The sequence below is a fragment of the Hemiscyllium ocellatum genome, chromosome 14 (genome assembly GCF_020745735.1).
Source record: "Hemiscyllium ocellatum isolate sHemOce1 chromosome 14, sHemOce1.pat.X.cur, whole genome shotgun sequence".
NCBI lineage: Eukaryota > Metazoa > Chordata > Chondrichthyes > Orectolobiformes > Hemiscylliidae > Hemiscyllium > Hemiscyllium ocellatum.
Genome location: NC_083414.1, coordinates 58,149,623 through 58,174,067, shown reverse-complemented (window position 1 = coordinate 58,174,067; position 24,445 = coordinate 58,149,623). Strand labels below are relative to the sequence as shown.

Here is a 24,445-nt window from a genome sequence, read left to right as displayed (position 1 = left end):
AAAGGTAATGGAATTCTTCTTCAAAGTTGTAATAGGAAAACTCTATAAACTGAAAACACAATAAAGCATTGTCAACATGGATTCCAGAAGAAAAGGTTATGCTTGACCCGATACATTGACGAAGTTTCAGACATTTTTAGTAAGATTAATTCAGTATATATGATATGTCAGCATGTTTTACAAGGCTTTTGTCAGGTCCAATCTGTCAGATTCACAGCTAAAGGCAGAAGTCAGAGGGGTGGAATTTCTTGGGCTCATCCATCAGTTGCATAATTGGCACAGGGGCCAGGAGAAAAGGTAAGTGGAGTAAGTTCACTGTGACCTGTCCAGGAGATGCTGGTGAGAAAGGACTGTTGTAGTTTTACAGGCAGAGCAAGGTCTCCATGCAAGGAAGGACACTCCTGACCAATAATGGATCTATTGGGTGTGCATGGACTGCCTGAGTAGGACAGATAGTAGACATACCTGGCAGGGCACCATTGCAGGTTGCCTCCAGTATACTTACTGTGGAACAAAGCCTGTAAGTTGCCTTTAAGTAGACAGTTAAGAGTATCAATTGGTTTCCAGATGGTAAAGCTGTCCCGGACTTTTTATGTCCTGGACTTTTTCTGTCCCACACTTAGTAGGAAGGAGTTGGGAAGGTGAGGGGGGGTCTCAGATGGAATTGAGCATACAAATACATAAATCACTAAAAGAAGCAATGCAGATTAATACGGCCAGTTCATGTTTAAAGGAATAGAATCTTAAAATTAGCAAAATTCTGCTAAATGTATCTTGTTTAGACCATATTTGGAATGAACAATCTGGTCTCCATATTATAAAAGGGAAAGTAAGCCACTAGCGAAGGAAGAAAAATGGTTGAGTGGAATGACAGCAAAATTCAGAGGCTGTACATATTAGAAAAGATTGGATATGCTGAGAAAGTTACCACAGAAAAGAGAAGAGTGAGAAGTGACCTGACAGCTGTCTTTATAATTATGGAAGGGGTTAACAGAGGAGATGGAGAAGGTGCTTCTACTTACCAGCACCGCTAGAACTAGGGATGATATGTACAAGATAATTACTAATATAGCCAGTCGAAACTTCTTTACCGAGAGAGTTGTAAAGCGTGAAACTTGCTGTCACAGGGACTCAATGAGGTATCTTTCTTGTTTCAATGCCTTCAAATAAAACCAAGGGAGAAAGGAATGGAAAAGTACGTTGATATAGTTAAATAAGCACAAGTTGGACGAAGTTCACATGGACCTTGAGTATTGGATGGATTCAGTTTGCTGAGTGCCCTGTTTCTGCTCAGTAACATCATCATAACAATCTCATAATTAGAAGGGAAATCAGGAAGCACATTTTCACACAGGGAGTAGTGGAGATCTGGAATTCTCTCAACCAAAATACAAAGAATATTGGTACAGCAGCATGTGGCACATAACTTTTTTTAGAGAATGGTCAAGAGATATCAGCCATGATCTCATTAACTGGCAGAACAAATTCTGCCTGGTCTATGCAACTTTGCATTTTTTAAACAACATTAAGGGTATATAGTGAAATTTTACCCTTCAGAAGTATGACCCTGGTACAGTTCGGGAACTGGATTTCAGTTCATGTCAATATCACAGTTACGCACATTGCAAAAGATATTGGCTAGCCTCCAAAAATAGTTATGAGGATTATTGCATATAATTACCTATGCCTTTTTATTCTGTTGCAAACAGCTTGCTAAATTAGTTCTGATTTTTGACATGATATCTACCTGCAGACTATAATAGCTGCACAGTCCATTGGCTGTGCACCTTGAGTAATGTGCTTAATATTGCAAGTATCAAGTGCCACTTTAATGCCACCCACATCCCTTTGAGGGCATGTGAATTGTGACTGCAAGAAGTAGAGACAGATTTTTCAAAAGGCGATCTGAGCTGCCAGATTTGGTGTAATGGGTGAGCATACAAACAGACTTGTGCCAAGATGTTTAGACCCTAAGCTGGAGGTCTTGGTGGAGGAGGTCTAAAGTGGAAAATTTGTCCTTCATCCACAAGGTGTAAGAATGACAGAGAGATGCTGAAGAAGCAGTGGGAAGAAATAGTGGAGCAGATCAATTTCAGTAGAGGTGCTCTGCAGGAATGTGGATGCAAGCCATGGAGAAGTTTGATGACATGACAAATATTGACAAGATAAATGAATTAAACTTAAAATAGCACAGCCTATCAAATCCAAAATTAATATCAACCAACTGCTCCATTCATTACAGTACAACTAACACTACTATCCCCGGTCCCAGCAAAAACCTGACAACTGGCAATCCTTAACACACAATACTCAACCCTAAAATTCATGAGATCTTCTTACTCATATTCAGGGGGTTGTTTAGCTGGCTTACAAAGTTGTGTGATGCTAATAGCGAAGGTTCAATTTCCACATTGGCAGAGGAATACTTCAAGTTAAGCTGCCACCAGTTGTCTGCCTCCAATGAAACAGCAGTCCTATAGTCTGGTAAAACTATGGCTACTTTACACTTAACGTTACAGCAAATCACCATTTAAATTTGTTGCTGCATTCCTGAAAATTGCAACTTTGAGTGAAATGATTTTTAAATGAATTCCCATACAAATCAGTGTTAAAGTCAGAGTTACACCCCTTGAACATCTCTCATCCAAGAACAAAGCTCATGTTCAAATGTCTTGCATATGTATCATTGAGTATCCCTAACAGAAATAGGTTACAAAATGAAATATACCACCAAATATAAAATAAATACCATATACTATTTTTTTAAATGCTTAATATTTGGCGATCTAGCCTTCACTTAGTGGCAGATATTGCTTAGTGTAAGTACTGCATTAGCAGGAGTCAAAGATGTCCTGCACTGATTAACGCTGAAAATGTGTTGCTGGTTAAAGCGCAGCAGGTCAGGCAGCATCCAAGGAACAGGAAATTCAACGTTTCGGGCCAGAGCCCTTCATCAGGGCAACACATTTTCAGCTCTGATCTCCAGCATCTGGAGACCTCACTTTTTACTGCACTGATTAACCCCTACCATCAGATGATGCCCAAGATTTCAGTAGAAGTTCAGTAATGGGGAAAGCCAGCAACCAGGATAAAAACCTTGAGGCCAAAAGTAAGATGTGAGGTGAGGTTGGAGGATTTTTTTTAGATTAGACTTACAGTGTGGAAACAGGCCCTTCGGCCCAACAAGTCCACACCGACCCGCCGAAGCGAAACCCACCCATACCCCTACATTTATCCCTTACCTAACACTACGGGCAATTTAGCATGGCCAATTCACCTGACCCGCACATCTTTGGACTGTGGGAGGAAACCGGAGCACCCGGAGGAAACCCACGCAGACACGGGGAGAACGTGCAAACTCCACACAGTCAGTCACCTGAGTCGGGAATTGAACCCGGGTCTCAGGTGCTGTGAGGCAGCAGTGCTAACCACTGTGCCACTGTGCCGCCCATTGTGGGGAGGGTGAGGAAGTCAAGGCCCAGAACCAGGGCAAAAATGAAGTGGAGTGGTTCAGAAGAAGGATTGAGTGGAAGCAGTGGGAGGGAAGGCCTTATGGGGTTCCAGAATGGGAAGTCTAGTAGGCTGCATTAAAGAAAAACTGGCAACATTGACTGTGTTTTTTTTTATTCATTCCCAGGACAACAGCATCACTGCCAAGGCTAGCATTTATTGCCCATCCCTATTTACCCAGAGGGTAGTTAACAGTCAAACACATTGCTGTGGGTCTGTAGTCACATGTAGGTCAGACCCATAAGGAAGGCAGTTTCAGTCCCAAAAGGACATTAATAAACCAGATGGGTTTTTCCCAACTATCAGCTATGGATTCATGGCCATCATGAGACTCTTAATTCCAATTTTATTTTTTGATTTGAAGTTCCACCATCTGCTGAGGTGGGATTCAAACCTGGGTCCTCAGATCATTCCTTGGGCCCTTGGATTAACAGTTCAGTGATAATACCAGTAAACCATTGCCTCCCCTAAATTGGCACTATTTAACATTCGGCTACCTAAGGATGAGAATGTTTGACAACTGTGACATCCATGCTGATACCGAGATCCTTGTGCATAAAGCAGTCATCTATCCAGCTCTTCTGTATGGCTCTGAAACTTGGACCACATATAGATGCCACTTTTCAGCCCTTGAGAAGTACCATCGACACTGTTTGAGATGGATTCTCCACCTCAGTGTATTAACATCAGCCTGTCTGAAGCAGCCATTAGCACCAACATTGAGGCCATGCTCATCTAAAAGCAACTCTGCTCGGTCAGCTATGTGCTTAGGATACCTGAGCTCCGACTACCAAAGCGAACTGTCATCCTCCAGGTCAAGGAAGGCACTTGAACAAGAGGAGGACAAAGGAAACATTTCAAAGACTCTCTGAAAGGTTCCCTCAAGAAATGCAACATAGTTGTCAATGCATGGGACACCTCCATTCATTAGAAACTGACTTTGAGGTAACTCCTGAATGAAGGGACAGAATTCCTTGAGAACATCCATTAGAAAGAGGGAGTATGGAAAAGGAACTGGAGAAAGGAATGCCAACGATCTCAAGGCTGAGGGCCAATTTCCCCTCCTGGAAACATCTGCCAGATGTGCAGTTGGAGATGTGGCTCAAGGATTGGATTCAACAGCCACATAAGAACCCATAGAACCCATGTCTGGTGTCATGGAATTTCCTAGGTGGATAACCATACTCATTGACAAGTAATTGCCAACAACTTTATTAACAATGTTAAAACAAAATGGCTTTAAATAAGTCAACCTTATGTGGGGACTTACTCTACAGTAAACCTTTCATCACAACTCAGGGGTTAGCCTCACATTGGCAGCTATTCAACCATGGTGGGCACAGCACTGAAACATATTTCATGACAATGACAAACACCCAGTTTGAGGCAACAAGAATGAACTGATAAAGGACAGACGCCCCTGAATGCTTTAGCCTTCAAGGATGAGGCATCTAGCACTTATCAATCATTAGAACCAATCACTTGTGGCATGTGGAGCAAAATGGGAGATTGTTCAGCTACTTTTCAGTTCCAAGGAAGGGAACAGTTGCTTAAGTAACTCTTCTCAGTCATAAAGGAGGAGCATTCTGATTGATGACCATCCAAAAAGAAACAAAGACTCGTATTATCCCTTTGTGAGCACCAAACATCCTGAAAAAACTTTGTGGCCAATGAGGTATTTTTGACGTGCAGACAGTGCTGTAATGAAGGAAATGTGGCAGCCTAAAATCTGTGCGCAGCAGTTTCCCACCAAGAGCAATGTGATAATGACCCGTTTTAGTGATGTCAACAGAGTAATAAATATTAGTCAGGACACCAGAGATAACTCTCTAGCCCTGCTTTGAAATAGTTTCAGTGGGATCTTTTATATCTTCCTGAGAAAATGGATAGGGCCTTGGTTTAATGTCATATCAGAAAGACAGCACCTCCAACAGTGCAAACAGCTCCCAATTCCCCAGTGGGGTTTCAGCCTTGAATTTTGTCTACAAATCCTGAAGTGAGACTTGAACCCACAACCATGACTCAGAAACAAAAATGCTACCAACTAAACCACAGCTGATGCACATCTGGCATCAATATGTTGGAAAGAACACCCATTGTAGGTCATCACTAGTGGAAATGATCAAGGAAAGAAACTGATGAAGAGTGGAATGCCTAAGTTTAGGGCTTCAGATTTTGTGTTTGCAAAGCTCTTTAATTTTTCAAAGTGGAGTTTCTTTTCTACTGGGCTGAAGTTGGTGACACAAGGTTTTGTGGATTTTGAATAAGGTTTTATCTGACTTACTGGTGCTAATTATAGTACAACCAGCCATCTGTATTCAATGCACTGAAGGGATCAGCAGACTTTGGCAGCAATGAGGCCAATCAGTCAGGAGCAGGTACGTATGGAATGTCAGACCCATCCAACAAACCCCTTTGTGTAAATACAGTCCCGGAAAGCTCCTGTCCCATTTAACTGGAAAAAAAGCATATTTCAAATTTCACACCTATTAGAAAAAAAGTACATCAGTGCCACAGATAGAAGATATTTGAAAACTAAAGTAAAATATGTAACATAAAAAACATTCTGTCTAGTATTCTATGACACCCCCTGTACCATATTTCAAAGACATATTGCAAATCCTTTCTCGGAGACAGCTTTAAAGCCATCAAAGCCGAGCCCACAAGAGGTCTAGAAATAGAACCTGTTTTAAAAACTGACTGGTAAGTGATTGAATGACCAACCCAATATGTTTCATTCTAAAAAGATATCAAAATTATTAATAATCTTTTTTTAACATTTACTGGCTTTATCCACGGTATGAAATAGATGGCAAGTTATAGTTTCAGATCTTGACGATGAAACACAATTCCATTTACTACTCACTGAGGAAGGTGGAGCACTTTGTTAGTTGGAGGGGGAGGGTGGATAGTGGCTCATCATGCATTGGATTGTGAGACACTTCAAGTAAACAATTAAATCTGGAACCGAAGGTCAGTGCCAGTCTCCATTCAGCTTATGGAGGCTCGGGAGTAGTTAGTGAAATACATCATCAAGATGGACGCTTGTACATCCCAGTATTTACTTTCATTTCATCTGATGTGGTTGATAAAAGCCCCACGAGTAGTTTATTCTGAACATTTGAGTGAGTAAAAATTATATAAGCCTATAGGCCAAGATCCTTTCCCTCTCAACAGAGTAGGCAGGGGCCAACCATGCCTTCAGTAGCTCCCAGAACCTCTGTGCAGAATGCCTAGTCGAAGAGGAGCAACCACTTCTGCTTGTGTGCAAATGTAGAGATCCTACTGAATTCTGTATGGAGTGAGTTCCATGTAGCAAAGATCTCTGAGCTGGTTTTCCTGTCTTCTTCTGGATCTGCACTTCAAACTATTTTTTATTCTTCCACAGGTGGCTGCAGTGTTGCTCTACAAAGCTGCAAGAGCTCTCTTGTAGCTTCTGACATCATGGAAGTAAAGATAAGAAACTACCAGTGAGGTCCAGCTATGTAGGGTTGGCCTACTGCTGTTCCTGTTTGTTGATATGCTTGAAAATTCAATGATGCACATTTTATGTGTATTTTTAATCTATTTGTTACCTCTGGAAGACCATGGCAGAGAGAGGACTGGAAAGTCCTCTTCTAGTATAATATAGGCCTCCCACAAGGCAACCCATGTTGTAATGCAATAAAACTATATTTAGCTCTCTGATGATCTCTAAATATAGTGTTATATAGGATTTAGTGAGGTACTGGTGGAATACTAAATCTCTTTGCCCAGAATCAGATTTTAAAATGTTAACTTTGAAAAGAACAATAAGGCTGAAAAAGAAAACAATATTTAAGAGAAGAGCCAGACAGGAAATTGTTGTCTTTTTGTTAATTTAGTTAACCTTGACATATCACTGCCTTGAAGTTTTTATAGTTCTGAGCCAAATTCCTAACTAAAATATCTTATCTTTCCTTTGAATTATCAAATTCCTCAGCAAATAGTTTCAAAGCTTCCTCACATTTTATTTGTCACTAATGAATAATAATGGAAGAAGCTAAGTTCTTGGCTACATTATTAAGATTAAGATTTGTTTTCATCAGTATGGATGTATTTTTCCTGAAATGACAGGTCAATGCATTGTCAGTTTTCATTTTTCTCCCTTGTTTTTGGAATTCCACACTGGTATTAATTTACACACTAGTATACCCATTGCAAAGCACTGTTAGAGATTTGGATGCCAGTAGAATCTGAAGGGTAATTTCCTCACATTTTATTGCAGTAATCTGATAGTTCAGTTCTTAAAGCTGCCAAAATATACATGAGAATAACTGCATGGTTGACCTTAAATGAATGGACAGGCTGTTAGAAAAGGAGAACCACGTCTTCAGTTCACAACAGCTGTATATTTTTCAGTGTTTATATTTCACACTACTTATAAGAATCTGTATTGCTATTGAGAACATCAATGCAAACAGAGTCTGTATCAAGTTGAATATGATCATTCAATAAGGAATCGTTACTTCTGAATGAAACATTTACACTTGTACCACTCTTCTCTAGTGCATTATAGTGGAATGGTATTTCCTTCAATGACAAGAGTTATGATACTGTTAGGAGGGGTGAACTGAATCCTTTCTTTATTCCACTGTTCAACTGACCACAGCAGAGATTGAATTTAAAAGGGAGGTGATATTACCAATTATATATATTAGACTGTACTTAGCATAGTTTCAGAAACACAGCAGCCAGAAAGCTTATGTTAACAAATAAAGAATTGAATTGAATTGAATTGAATTGAATTTATTCTCACGAGTACCAATGCACAGTGAAAAACTTTGTCTTGTGAGCAATACAGGCAGATCGCAGAGTTAAGTAGCATAGATAAGTAAATAATAGATAAACAGCAGCAAAACCAAAAACACAGGTACAGGCGAATGTCAAGAGTTTGTGAGTCCACTCAGTATTCGAACAACATTAGGGTAGAAACTGTTCTAAAACCAGCTGGTACATGTGCTCAGGTTTCTGTACCTTCTCCCTGATGGTAGAGTTTGTAGAAAAACATTGCCAGGGTGGGATGGATCTTTGAGAATGCTAGCGGCCTTTCTTTGACAGCGGGCCAAGTAGATGGATTCCATAGATGGGAGGTTGGCCTTTGTGATTGTCCGGGCTGAGTTCACCACTCTCTGTAACTGTCTCCGATCTTGAATAGTACAGTTGCCGTACCAGGTGGTGATACATCCAGACAGAATGCGCTAGATGGCGCACCTATAAAAGTTGGCAAGGGTATTCGCCATCATGCCAAGTTTCCTCAGCTGCTTGAGGAAGAAGAGACATTGTTGGGCCTTTGTAACATCCACATGAAGAGTCCAAGAAAGCTTGTTGTGGATGACCACTCCCAGAAGCTTGACATTCTCCACTCGTTCCACCTCTGTGCTGTTAATGTGTAGGGGGGCATGAGTAACATCCCGCCGAAAGTCAATAATGAGTTCCTTGGTCTTGTCGACATTGAGAGCTAGGTTGTTCTCAGTGCACCATTTTTCCAGGTTTTCCACCTCCCATCTGTAGTCTGTTTCGTTGCCATCTGAGATTTGAACAACAATGGTGGTGTCATCAGCGAATTTGTAAATGGCATTAGTCTGGAACTTGGTGCTGCAGTCATGGGTATACAGTGAGTACAGTAAGGGGCTGAGTACACACCCCTGGGGGGCTCCAGTGTTGAGTGCTAGTGACAATGAACTATTGTCCCCAATCTTCACCGATTGTGGCCTGTGGGTCAGGAAACTGAGGATCAAATTGCAGAGAGTGGGACTGAGTCCGAGATCACTAAGTTTAGTAATCAGTGTTGAGGGGATAATAGTGTTGAAGGCTGAATTGTAGTCAATGAGTAAGATTCTTATGTAGCTGTTCTTGGTGTCAAGATATTCTAGGGAGGAGTGAGGGCAAGTGATATGGCATCTGATGTGGATCAGTTGGTACGTTAGGCAAATTGAAATGGGTCAAGAGTAGTGGAGAGTCTGGAGTTGATTAATGCCATGACCAGCCTTTCAAAGCACTTCATGACCACCGAAGTTAGGGTCACTGGGCGGTAGTCATTGAGACATGCTGCATGAGCCTTCTTAGGCACAGGGATGATGTTGGCCCTCTTGAACAGACAGTGGCCTACTGCAGGTAAAGGTTAAAGATGTCCAAAAAGACCACTGCTAGTTGGTCTGCACATGCTCTGAGTGCACGGCCTGGTACTCCACCTAGTCCTATCACTTTCCTTGGATTCACACAACGGAAAACTGATCTGACTTCTGATGCAGTAACTGTTGGGATAGTTTCATCAGGATTCTCGGAATAGATGTTACCTCTCCGCCGAAATTCTGCTCATAGTGAGCGTAGAAGGCGTTGAGACAATTTGGGAGGGATGTGTCATTGCCTGCTATCTTTCACTGTCTCTTTTTAGAACCTGTGATGTCATTCAGTCCTTGCCATAGACGTCGGGTGTCTGTGTGGGTCTCTAGTTTGGATTGGTATTGGTCCTTGGCTGTCTTAATGGCTCTGCAAAAAAGCTTGCTCAAGCAAAAATTTAAAATTAACAAAAGATTTAAATTGTTCAGATATGTCCTCTTGAGAAATAACAATCAGAGAAACAAACTCCATGCCTGGAAAAATTAAAAATAATTCTGCAGAATATTATCTCTGAAGAACTTTGGGTAAGCAATAATTCTAGTCAGAACAAAAAAAATCACAGATTCTCCAAAATTTGTTCTGAAACCAGTCACTTTCTATACAAGGTATTGGTACTGGGCATTTTTCTTGGATCAGTTATGATTGATTGATTGCTCTTTTTCTGGAGACAGTGGAGTGCATTCGAATTTCTTTTCGAAGAATCCTCCATTCCCAGTAATGAGGTCTTCCCAAGGACTCTCAACTCATTAACTTTGACTCAAAGGTTTTCAGAGAAAGAGAAACAGGCCAAAGGCTTTTTTTTTGACTATGATCATTTCTTTCTGAACGTAGTTACAGCTAAAATGTTTTACACCCACAAACTCAGTCATGTAATTCCTAAATGCATTACAAACTCAATTACTCCATTCAAGCAGCTTGTGTTCTCTTCTGGTTGCAAGTTGCTACTGTCCCTTACACTAAAAATATTAAAATCTTATTAAAATATCGAGCTTTTTAAGTCCAATTGATGATATTATAAATGAATATTTTGGACAAGATATCTTCATAACGCAAATGCTTACAGAAACATAAAGCAATCAATCAGTTCGTAATCATTTCCCCACATATAGCATAGGCCTATAGGAGATAAATAAATTTAGCTATAGGGAATACTATATCTAAGTTCACTGCAGTAAACAGTTACAGCAGTTTTATCCTACTTCCTAATTGGTAATTCTGAGTAAAGCTCTCTCTATTCTGTTCCAATAATGGCTCTGGATTGCAGTCTCAGACAAACATTATTTTCTGAACTGTTGCAATGTTTTCATTTCCACATCAAACCACCCATCTGTGACTTAAACAGAGATTGGCAGAAATTTTGGAATGTGAGTGATTTGATGTTAAAGTTTGATATTATTGCTCACACCCAACACGTGATAAACCAAAACTAACAAACTCATTTCACCTCTTATCCTTAAAGACTAGGGAGAGCATTTTTAATCCATCAGCCTAGACTTTATTGGAACATTGCTCCCACAGATTAAAAGATAGTCTCCAAAAAATGTGAATTGTAACATTTTTTTTGTTTAAGTACAGCTTTGTAGTAATCATAAATTATCCATCCAAATTACGGAAAATGGTAACCTGTAAGAATGTGTAACTTGGCATCTTTCTTAAGTAAATAAGTAGCCTTCCATTTTTGAAAAAAAGCAACCCCAACCCTCCCCCATCTTGAACATGGTTGAACTCACCTGACAACCTTGTTAACTGCAGATCTACCTACTGATCCTCATGCTGATCTCAGCACTTCTGCACAAATAATCACCTCCTGAGTGAGCGCACTTTCATTACTTGTGTAGCGATTGCACTCTATTGGTCTCTCTCAGCTTCCACCAAGCCCTCATCCAGCTGTTGCATCTCTAGGTGCCAATACTCCCAGCTTGACATAGCTTCAGATGCCAGTACTGCTAACTTGATGCATCTTGCTACTAACTCCTGGTGCCTTCTGGCTGGTGTCGTTAACTATTTTCTATGCAAAATCTAAAGGCCTATCTAATTATTAGTGACTTTAACTGTCTCAGAACCATTGACTTATACAACACGAGCTACCACTGATTTGTTTATTCATGACCACAGTGCCCTGACCCTGGCACTGTGGGAGGTTACCCATGTCACTCTAGTATAAAGACAGCCCTGTTTGGCCATCACTTGCACATCACTTTACTGACTTTCTGGAAAATACTTATGGGCATCCAGCAGTCATAGAGTCATAGAGATGTACAGTATGGAAACAGACTCTTCAGTCCAACTCAACCATGCCATCCTGACATCCTAACCTAATCTAGTCCCATTTGCTAGAACTTGGCCTATATCCCCCTAAATCCTTTCTATTCATGTACCCATCCAGATGCCTTTCAAATGCTGCAATTGTACCAGCCTCCATCATTTCCTCCGACAGCTCATTCCATAGTCCATGGATCCCAATGTCACACAGTCACACCCAGTTTTCATACTTTTATTTAGAATAACAATATTTTTAGATAAAAAAGAATAATTGTATAAAAATATTTTATAAATGAATCCAAGCCTAATGAGAACTGCAGGGTAAATTTGGTTAATATTTAACACAGCAATGGTTCCATATAACACAAAGACAGATGGTTTTAGTTATTAAAGGTCAATCACTTCATCACCGGGCCACAACTTCAGGAATTCCTCAGGGCATTGCAACAAGCCCAACCAACCAAAATGGACCAGCCACACATGCACTGTGTCGACAATGCCAGGTTAAAACCTGGACACCTAGTTCCTGAGTAACTCACAGGCTCATTCTCCAATATCTGTCCACTATGTCACAAGTCAGAAGCGTGATGGAGTACCCTTCACTTTTCTGCATGGATGCAACTCCACCAAAACTCAAGAAGCTTGAAACCATCCAAGTCAAATAACCCATCCCTCATTCACTACATTAAATTTGCCGTCCCTGAATCAATAATGCACAAAGGCAGCAGTGTGTAGCATGCAAAGCTACACTGTAGCAATTCATAAAAGTTTCTTTGCAAGAACCTTTCAAGCCCATATTTTCTACAACCTCAAAGATCATGGGCAGCAGAATATCAAACAGTTGTAAGTTTGCCTCCACGTTGCAGTCATTTTGACTTGGAGATATATCTTCATTCCCTCACTGTAACTGCATCACTAGGACCCCTCCCTAACAGAATTGTGGGTGTGCCAATCCCAGTTGACCTGCAGAAGTTCAAAAAGGCAGCTTATTGACACCTTCTCAAGGGTCAATTAAAGATGTGTAATAAATGCTGGCCTTGCTCGTGGCACATCCATTCAAAGAAAGAATGAAAAGTATTGTGCCAACCTGCCCAAATGGCACTGCAGTGAAAAGCTGGTTTGTAAACTCACTGTTAGGTTTCATACAATTACTTGTCAGTTGAATAAAAGTACTAAGAAGACCATCAGGTCCACAGTCAATAACTAGAACATGTTGACACCTTCAGCCGAATGTGGGTAGGAAAAAATAGACAAAGTAAGCAAGTCTGTTTCCTGGTAAATTAGATTTCTTTTTGGAATATTGGTTGACACTGCTCACTGTCATAGCAGCACTTCCATTTACATTGTAGTCATGCTGTTTACTTTAGAAATTGCCTGAAGTATAAATGGGCTGTAACTAATGTATCGGTCCTCAGTGTCATTTGTACCTTACTGATTGTACAGACAGCTTCAGTGGTAACCATTAGCAGGTTCAGAAAAGGTAGACGTGAGGCTTGATTGACTATGACATTGTCCAGCTGGACAAAGAAGGAAATGACAGCTCACAGCAGGCACATAATTGCCATGTCAGCTGGAGATACGGAGGCCAATTCTTCTTTATGTCAGTGTTAATTTGTTAATTAGTCATTGAAAGGAATTATATTCCATTTCATTACTTCCTGTACAATACGGCCGACATGGCAAAAGTGTCATGAGCAATTGTCTTTTTTTCACGCTTTTCACCAAGTGTCGACATTATCTAATCCCCCGCCCATTGTTTTACACCTTGCTACTTTACTTTGGATCATGGTCTTTAACTTTACCTTTTCAAATTAGAAAAAAAAGTAGTCCAGTAAATAATTAGGTTCCACACTGGAGTTTGGTCTCTTGAGATGCTGCTGGTGCTGGCTAATCATTCTCAGTATTTTTAAAGAGTCTTGGAATGCGATCCAAATTAAATCAATGTCTCATTGTTTGCACAGACACATTTAGATGACTGAAGAGTATAACAAAAGGTTGCTTTGATAAACCAGACACTTATTGCTGATGTCTGGAATGTTCTTGCCATGTTGTTCTGGCACCAAGTCTTCAAACAACAATAAAACACTAGGTCTATTTGCCTGCACTGGGATGCCCGGAACAATTTGTTATTTTCCTGTTGAGTTTCTGCAGTTACTTTCATTCCAGATGAAACGGATGTGATCCAACGCATATTTCAACTAATAATTTAACAGCAAAAAAAATCAATATAGTCAAAATGATAAACACAGCATTCCAGAGACTAGACATTACTAGGAAATGGGAGGTGAAGGTTTACCTTAGTAAAATCTATTCATTCAACTGTCAGGCGGAAGCCAATGTTAATAGTTTACACAAAGCTGAAACAAATGGAAAATCACTTGCAGTGAGTTCTCTCAGGTCTGCACGGCAGCAGACAGAATTGGCAGTGCTGGGCTGTTGCATAAAATTTGTTCCAGTGCCATAAATAACGTGGTTTGCGTTTAGTTTGTTTCCATTAGAAGACCAGCTGAGGTGAATTATATCAAAAGCCTGACATTGTGATCTTTAAGTGTGGAAATGGTCTGTTGTGATGAGTGAAGACATTAAAGCATGAGTTGCCTCTTTTGCAACTGCATAATAGGGGAAGAGACAGATGTAGCCTCTTTAAATCTGCGACAAAAACAGCATTTGTTATCAATGCTTTATACTTTTATTTATAAACACAGCCCATTTAATCAGGTACATTAGAAGAATTAACATTGTTGAGACTTTTAAATTAATCATATCATCTGTGATGTATTTGGTTCGCCAATAGCTATGAATGCACACAAAAAGAGATGCCAGTTCTAATTAACTAAGCTAATGTTTGCTCTTATCATCTAATGCCGTGCATGCGATTCTCATTTTCAATGAACAGAACTTTGATAGATAAGATTATATCCAATTCTATATCAATTTTGCCTCCTACCACCATCCACCCCCTGTTTTCAATCCTGTATGCACTAACCTACGTTTGATCCTTGTTGTGAAACAACAAATATGAAATTCTCATCCATATGTTTAAATCCATTCCTTCCCAATCTCTATATGCTGTGACAGCACTACAGCTCTTGGAGAATTCTGGAATTCTGGAGAACTCTGGCCCTGTGTGCAATCTTCAATCGCTAAACCTCACAACCTTTTTATCTGTCTTTTCGTTTCAGACCATTCATATAATTCAGCTTTTTGGGTTTCTCTCCAGATGTCTCTTTATTGGTGTCGAGCCAGTTTCGGAAACACCATTATATCAAGAGGTAAGTGTGGTGGAGAATGTCATGCTTCTCATTTTGGTCATCCCATGTTAGATACAAGCACATTTAGTTGCAGGATCACTGATGAAGGGTCACTGGAATGGTAAGGTTAACTTGGCTTCCTCTCCACAGATGCTGCCAGACCTGTTGAGTTTCAGTAGTAATTTCTGTTTCAGATTTCTACCACCTGCAGTTCTTGGCTTTAATTAGCAGCAAAGTAATGTTCACTTGACAATGTGTCTCATTCCCAGTCTTAATGGAGTCAGAGTGTCACAATCTTATCACATCAGTGATGCTGCTACCTTTCTGTGGGAGATTGTCAATCCAGTCCCAGTTGCCATTGTAGTGGGGCAATATTGCATTGTTTGAACATGCCAACTAATCATTCTGCTGTGGAACATGTGGAGGTTAGTTGGACCCATGCAGTTTAAGACTAACATTAAGAAGTATAATGAGGGTGAAAACTGAATACCATTGCTGCATGAAGTCACATGAGAATGTTGGTCTTATGCTAGCACTTTGAACTAAAGGAGTGAGAGAAGGTTCAGCCACTCACCTTCCTCAATGACAGTAGCATCCAGTTCTTACATCTAGGTACTAAATCTTCTGTATTGACTGTACATATAATTGTACGCTTATACATTTACCTGTTTGAAAGTGGATACAACATTGTAATGTTGTAGGGCAAGCAGCCTTGTAGAATCGCCAACGTCAGTTTCACATTCCATGTTGCACCCCTCTAGCATTTTGAAGAAAAAGGGCTTGCAACTTTCTTGCAAATTGCATTTTGTGATTTTTTTTTAAAATGGAAGTTGTAAACTCCTTACTATATTTTATAGCGCAGCTGCATCACTGGTGGCATGCTAGTTTAGCATATAACACTGCAGGCCAAGTTAGTATGCATGCTCAGTGCTGAGCATTCAAGCTGTGAGTGAGGTTTGGAGAATCAGGGCTGTAGAGTTTTCGACCCAAGGCTGGCAAGCTTCCTGCAGGCTGGGCTCCACATTGAGACTGAAACCTCGCAGAATGCACAGTGACAGTAATGCCCTGAAGCTCCATTCACAATCTGTTATCATTATGACAAAGCCCATTTGAGACAGCTGAAGGCCACCAGCAACTCTTCATATTATACTATTATCACCTCAGGGCCCCAGTGTGAAAGTTCAATAGGCTTCTTCCAAACAGATATCTTTAAACATGTACAATTGCACAAACAACGGCACAATGCCCTGTGCACATTTTTCATCCCGTTACTTAACTTAAACAGCAGGATAATAAATAAATTCTCAGTGATGTTCAAGCCGCAGTCTTCAGAAGAGAAACAGTAAAAAAAAGCCATGTTGATTTGACCCAGATGAAATGCACAAACAACACCACTCCAAGAAACATAATTAAGAAGCACAGGAACAGTTTTCCTACTTAGATCTTCCTCGAGGCTCAACCTGCACACTTCTGCAGATCAGAAACTCCAGCTGTGACTTCATACACATCATTTTTGTTATTTATCTCACTCAGGATCAGGTAGTAGTGCAGTTTGCAAGCTGCACTGGTGAAGGTGAAAATGTGGGCCAGTTTAAGTGCCCATCTTGGTTCTCTACCACGGTATTCCTACTCTCAACTGTTTTTAAAGGCTGCCTAAACATCTCCCCTCAGGCTCCCCATTCATCTCCATGCCAGCTCATGAGGTTTCAGATCACCCATGCCATCTCTATGCCCCTCATGTTCCCGTCATAGCCAATCAATCTACATCGATTATGTACTATCCTTAAATTCCATGCACTATATTTGGAAAATATTCTACAGTCTTTCGGGGAGAAGGAATCCATTTAATAAAAGCTGACATATCATTGATACTAGGAAAATGTATTCCTGTCATGTGATAAGGAACTTACAATAATTAAAATTAGATTAGATTAGATTTACAGTGTGGAAACAGGCCCTTTGGCCCAACAAGTCCACACCGACCTGCCGAAGCGCAACCCACCCATACCCCTACATTTACCCTTTACCTAACACTACAGGCAATTTAGCATGGCCAATTCACCTGATCCGCACATCTTTGGACTATGGGAGGAAACTGGAGCACCCGGAGGAAACCCACGCAGACACGGGGAGAACGTGCAAACTCCACACAGTCTGTCGCCTGCGTCGGGAATTGAACTCGGGTCTCAGGCGCTGTGAGGCAGCAGTGCTAACCACTGTGCCACCGTGCCGCCCACATTAGCTTGTGCCAATAAACCAAAAACTATATTGAAGACACAATCTGCTATTACAACTTTTTGAAACTCATTCATTCTCATGTGAATGGAAAGTTTATTGTGAAATCTATTAGCACTTGAAACTTGGACAAGTATTGGTAATGGTCACAGCTGGCGTAACAATGGGCTACGTTTTGGGAACAAAAGACCATGAGAGTTCATTTCAATTTCACAGCCTGTTCCCCAATGTGGGGAAACCAGGTTACTTTTTTATAATGACAGCATGAAAACCAATATCAGAATCTGGTTTCTTTACAATTGACAGAACCATTTAAAGCATGGTTGGAGAGATAAAATAATCTTTTATAAAACAGCTTTAATTCATCAGAGCGCAATTTCCATTGGAAAAGAGCTGTGTTGCATGTAAAAAAAATACAGGTAGTTCTCATATAAAGCATGTTTCAGCAGCGTGATTTACTATAATGTCACTGCAGATTATAGTGAACGGTATTTTCAACAACGCTTACCTCTGTTTGCAGTAGCATGACTCCAGTGGTGATTGTTTTGCATGTTTCGTTCTGCGCATGCACCGATGTCAGCTGACCTATAACAGTTTGGAGCTCAGGGGAAAGTGGAAGTTGGAGATGAAAATGATGAAGCCCAGAATGCGGCACCACAAGAACTTTCCACTTCTCCTTTGTCTCCTAATCTTGAGGAAAATTGAGAAACAGTTGCAACTCTTACAGGACAACGATTGCAACGCAGAGTGCAGCAGGGTAGCAGTTCACTCAGTAAGATATCATCTGGCACCCTATGAGCATCTTCTTCAAGACAGAAGGAAAAGTGCAAAGCAGCAAAAACTGGATGTCTTTTTAAACTAACCCTGAAGAAACAGTCAGAAGACAATCAACCACAGCCATCCACTTCTGCAACTACAACTGCACCTGAAGGTGGTGGTGATGATGACCTTCTGTCCCTGCACTAACAAATTTTCTTCTATGTAATATGCTAAATTTACTTTTGTTTCACTAATAAATATGATTAAACCTTCATTCAGGCTGTGCTATACTTTGTGTTAGGCTTTTGGGTGATTCTTGAGCAATCGTAAATGATATTTGTTGCTGGTCTGCCCTTAACCCCAATTTTCCCATAGGCCCCATTTTCTCGATTAAGCAATTTTCTGTTCAGCAAGGTTTCGTTGGAACACAACTATGGCATTATAGGAGAACTACCTGTATATAAGACTGGTCAATTGAGTGACCAACTTGTCTTTGGAGGACATATCTTTATAATTAATTAATATAGACAGAAATAATGGCTTGCTCATAGTGTCCAGGGTTGTGCAGGCTTGTTGGATCAGTCATGGGAAATGCAGGGCTACAGGGATGGGGTGGAGGGTTCAGGTAGATCTGGGTGGGTTGCTCTTTGGAGGGTCAGTGCACTGGATGGGTCAAGTGGCTTGCTTCCACACTGTAAGAGTTCTATGATTCTGTGAACTTACCACCTAATAGGAACATTTTAATGTATGAAAATACTTGCAGAATGTTCTAGACTCTTAGAAGGTGTTTTTATTTTCTTCATGAACTTTGAAAAAATGCGTGTGCTTTCAATGGACTTCCAAAACCTCACACCACCAGATGAAAATGATGTTTGGGAGGAAATCTGATTTTTGTCCCTCTTTGAGAATAGAGGACCCACCATCAACTGGAGGTGTATGCATGCTCGCTTTTGTACATTTAGCATTCCTAATCTCCAAAATGCCAGAAGATAATGCATAATGGGGTCAGGAAAATCAGATTTCCTCAAAAGGCCAAAATATGCCTTTGAACCCAGATGAAAATTTGGTCTTTGTGTTTAAGATCTTTAATTTGTCACCTTCTTTCTTCGAACAATTGTTATTTAATTTGATCTATTACCCATGGACACTGAAATCTTACTAAACAATGTTAATAAGGATTAATACACAATTTCTCTTGTTTATCAGATGTACAATATAATTAAGAAATCAAGAGTGTCATTCCACACAAAGCTTTGCATTACTAATGACCACTCAGCAGTGGAGGAGATAACAATGAAATTGTGAGGTGACATTGCCTATAGAATATGCAAGTCCAAAGAGATGCAGATTTGAATAACAGGTGGAAGTGAGTGCATCTATTTCCAGTATTCTCAGTTTTCCAACTTTTTGAATCAATGGTCAGTGATTCACGCTGCCGTTCCTGTCTTCACGCACAGTGCTACTCCTATGAATTCAAACCTGTGTACTCTGCCCTCATGAATTCTGCCTAGCATCCAATTTGTCCATTGGGTGTCTGGACCACATCTTTGAGGCTGTTTTGCTTCATCAGACTGTCCTTAATCTGAATCTGTCGCATTTCTGACTCTACCTAATCTAAATATGACTATGGTCTGACTCTCAAGAGTTCCAATAGCATTTTATTTGCATGATAATCAAAAAAGTACTAATTACAACACTCTAGTATGGTTCTTCTATTCCTCTCTTTTCAAAGTCTTGATATAATGTGACTGTTAATATCAGACTTACATCCTCCTTTTACAGTGTCATCATTAGCATCTTCATGTCATGGGAAATGCAGGAGTGCTGAACATTGAGTGAATTAGGACAAGCCTATTGAACTTTCACATTTAGAGGGATTTCAATGACAATTGATGAAGCAGAAGCCATTGTTTTTCTAGACTGTGTGGATGGTAAAAGCATGTTTCCTTTGGTGGAGAATCTAGAATGAGGGGTCACAGTTTAAAAATAAGACCATGATGTGGAGGTGCCAGTGTTGGACTAGGGTTGACAAAGTTAAAAATTGCACAACACCAGGTTATTGTCCAACAGGTTTATTTGGAAATACTAGCTTTCAGAGTGCTGCCCCTTCATCAGGTAGCTATGCAGCAGGATCATAAGACACAGAATTGTATGATCCTGCTTCACAGCTATATGATGAAGGAGCAGTGCTCTGAAAGCTAGTACTTCCAAATAAACCTATTGGACTATAACCTAGTGTTGTGTGCTTTTTGAAAATAAGGCAGTGCTCATATAAAACAGTTTTTTTCACTCAAAGGGTTGTGAGGCTTTGGAATTCCTTTCCTCAAAAGGCAATGGATGAAGCAACATTAAATATTTTTCAGACAGAAATACATTCTTGATTAGCAAGGAGGGAAATATAATCGGGGAATCCATAGTTGTGGTTAAAAGTAGATCAGCCATGACCTTATTGAATGGTTTCAGGAGGTGCCGGGTCTGGGCTTGTAGGATGCAAGGGGTTTTGGGGGAGATCCAGCTGGGAGTTAGATAAATAGTTAGAAGGGATTAGACTAGATATTTAATAGTCTCACTTTTCCTCAGCATTATTTTCTTAACGGTCCCCTGAATTCTCCAAATTAAATGGGTACCTTCAGAGAGTTCCAAGTGCTGGAGAATTCCACATTGAAATGTTCACTCTTTTGGGCAGTTTTCTTGGAGTCTGTTACAATTGAAATTCTGCAGGCTCTCCACACACAACTCCCATCTAGTTAAAAGAATGATTATCTAGTCATCAGAAAATCCAGGCTGCTGTTTCATTTCAGATCTGGAGGGTAAAAATGAAAGCCTTTGGATATAATTCTAAGCTTGGCATTCAACCAACAGGCCTTGGGAAATGAGGAAAGTACTGACGAAGTGATGTTTGCTTGTCAGTCTTCTAAAGTTGCTGAACTTACCAAGCCAAGAGACCAAATCAAATGCTGTTAAGAGAAGTAACAGAAATAATTCAGCCCAGAGAGAAATATTTTAGCCTGGCTGAAAAAGATATGTTTTATTGAAGCGTTTTATCTTGCATACATCAGGACAATTCACAAGAAAACTAATAAATGTGTGAGAAGAGAGTACTATATTTTGGTAAATGGATCCAGATTGCTAAAGATGTTGCCATGAAGAGTGTACATTTACATTTTAAACTAGTCAGATTGACTCTGATCGGTCAAGCCATTGCCCTGAGAAATGAACAAATTTTGTTGAGTTGAAATAGATGCAGAGTGTACCTGTCCTATCAGAAAATGTGGAGGCACTGGTGTTGGACTGGGGTAGACAAAGTTAAAAACCGCACAACACCAGGTTATAGTTCAACCAGTTTATTTGAAACTACAAGGCTTGTACTTTCAAGTAAACCTGTTTGACTATAACCTGATGTGTGTTTTTTTTAGCAAAAATCAAGATACTGCATATTAATATTTGTGGCTTCCATTAAACACAGGAATGCCTACTGCGAGTGTGACTGACAATCCGAAAGTGGTTGTCAGTATAATTCGTCATACATTCACGACTGTCTGGCAAATTTTGTTCACGATTCATGTTGGCCACTGTGTTGGAAGTTTTGCAACTATGTGCTGGTTAGGCACAGTCAGTACCTTGATGTTTTGCCAACAGCTGAAGGGATATGCCACTTTATATGGTTCACCAGTCTTTGATCATGACTGTCTACATTGAGCAAAAGGAAGTGACTAATGGGGTACCACAGGGATCGGTATTTGGACTGCAGCTGATCATGATATATATGAACAGTTTGGATGATGGAATTAAAATTGCTGATGACACAAAAATAGAAGTCATTGTGAGTGGTGAGGAAGAGTAAAGGTGACTTAGGCAAGGTGTGAGTGAGACAGGAAAACATAAATAAGAGTGACGTTATTCACGTCAGTCAGAAAAACCTAATGACAGTGTAATATTTGAACGTTGATAGTTTGGGAAATGTTAATGTTCAAAGGAACCTGGGAGCCCTTGTACAGCATTCAGTGAAAACAAACATATAGTTGCATCAAGAGTGAATTTGAGGACAGGAACAAAGATGTCTTGCTGCACTGAACTGTAGAGAGCCACAGTAAGACATTGCTTAGAGTACTGTGTACAAGCTTGTCGCTCCTCTGTAAGAAAAGATATCCATGTCAATTAGAAATTTCAACGATGGTTCACCAAACTAACTCTTAGACATGACAGGTTCATCGCTTGATGAGAAATTGAGTGGACTACTCAATTGACTGACGTTTCAAAGAATGAGAGAAGGTCTCATTGAAACATGCAAAAATACAAATGGTTTCCAGACAAGGGGTTATGATCCCAGAATAAAGAATAAACCATTTAGGCCAAAGGTGGAAAGCAATTTCTTCACTCAGTGGACGGCAATGATGTGAAATTCTCTACCACAGAAAGTGTTAGAGACCAAATCATTTCAAGAAAGAAAGAATTAGATTTCTACACAAAAAGCATCAAGAGCTGTGACAGGAGAGTTGAAGCATCACACTGAGATGGGGGAACAGCCATGATCGTATTGAATGGTACAGCATACCTGATGGGCTGAATTCCCTCCCATTTTCTATGTTTCTGTGTTTATGCATTTATATCGAATATTATAGCAGCACTGAAATTCATATACCACATGATTTCTCTGCGGGATAGGTACAACATATTTTTGGTTTGATGGCAGCATTCTGTTGGCAATGAGTCTCCTGGGGTAATTGAAAGTAGCCTGGGCAATGTTTAAGACCAAAAGTGGCAATCGTATGTCCGTTTATGTTCTTGTGTGATATATGGTGAGAAATTGTTTGATCGGGGTAAATATTATCTGACAGTCATTGTTATCCAATGTATCCTCCATGGCAATACTCCTACCAAGCACAATCCATTGACAACCAATCATTCTCCTCTCACACAGAGTAAAGTTTGGTTTCTCCTGTACATTAGCTTTCTTGTGAATTATCCCAATGAGTGCAAGATGTAAAGCTTCAACAAAATGTGTCTTGATCTCAGTAAGACTCAAGTTCTGTATTATCAAATTATTAGTATTTTAGTTATGAAGACCAGCTGAAATAGGTGGTTGGGAAGAAATCTAATTTTTGTCCCTCTTTGAGAATGGAGGACCCACCCACAGCTGGGGGAGGTGTGTGTGTGTGTGTGTGTGTGTGTGTGTGTGTGTGTGTGTGTGTGTGTGTGTGTGTGTGTGTGTGTGTGTGTGTGTGTGTGATGAATTAAAATAAGATGAAGCTTTATAGTCCTCAAAACTTTAAAAATTTTGTCCTGGAAAATTCCCTATAAATTATGGAAAAACTTTAGGGGCGGAAGGAGGGGGGTGAAGAAGAACTCAACGGAGTTGTTCAAGTTTCCAGAACAAGTGGTAGGTCAGGGAGTATGGAAAGGATGAGGAATTTCAGGCATGGCTGTTAAGGTGTCAATCATGAGAAGGAGGAGCAGTCAATGGAGGACTGAGGGTGTTCTACTTAAATGCACATAGAACACAAAACAAGGTAAATGAGCTAGTAGCACAGATTGAAATTTGCATATACAATATTGTGGGCATCATGGAGACATGGCTGCAAGGGGATCGGGGCTTGGAACTAAATATCCAAGGATACACATCCTATCAATAGGACAGGCAGATGGTTAGAGGAAATGGGCTTGCCTCGTTAGTAAGAAAGAAATTAAATAAATAGCAAGAAGTGATTTGAGGTGGTAGGTGTAGAACATGTCAGGGTAGAGCTGAAGAACTGCAAGGGGAAAAAGACTCTGATGGGACAGGCCTTCTAACAGTCATCAGAATATGGGGAAGAAAATTAAATCAGCAGATAGAAAAGACATGTAAGAAAAGCACTATTACAATAATTCCGGGAGGCTTCAATAGCAAGGTGGGCTTGGAAAATCAGGTTGTTAGCAGATTTCAAAGAAAAGGATTTATGGAATGTCTATGAGATGAGCAGCTGGTGGTAGGGCCCACTGGGAACAGGTAATTCTGGATTTGGTGATGCATTATGAGGTATTGGCATGGATAGAGGATAGGCTGACTGGCAGAAGACAGAGAGTGGGGATAAAGGGATCTTTTTCAGGATGGCAGCTGGTGACTAGTGGAGTTCTGTAGGGGCCAGTGTTGGGACCATGAGTATTTACATTAGACATTAATAATCTGGATGTAGGAACTTAGGGCATTATTGCTGGATTTGCAAATGACACAAAGACAGCTGGAGGGACAGGTAGTGTTGAGGAAGCAGGGTTGCTGCAGAAAGACTTGAACAAAAGAAATGTGAGTA

At 40.3% G+C, this 24,445-nt stretch overlaps 1 protein-coding gene across 1 annotated transcript in view; it reads left to right on the top strand.

The window, feature by feature from the left end:
- The first annotated feature begins 21,840 nt into the window (after positions 1-21,840).
- The window catches only part of LOC132822491 (F-actin-capping protein subunit alpha-2-like), a 100,389-nt gene continuing 97,784 nt past the window's right edge, over positions 21,841-24,445 (top strand). Inside the window, exon 1 of the mRNA XM_060835868.1 lies at positions 21,841-21,981. Within this exon, the coding sequence (XP_060691851.1) occupies positions 21,841-21,981 (141 nt within the window). The remainder of the gene's footprint in view (positions 21,982-24,445) is intronic.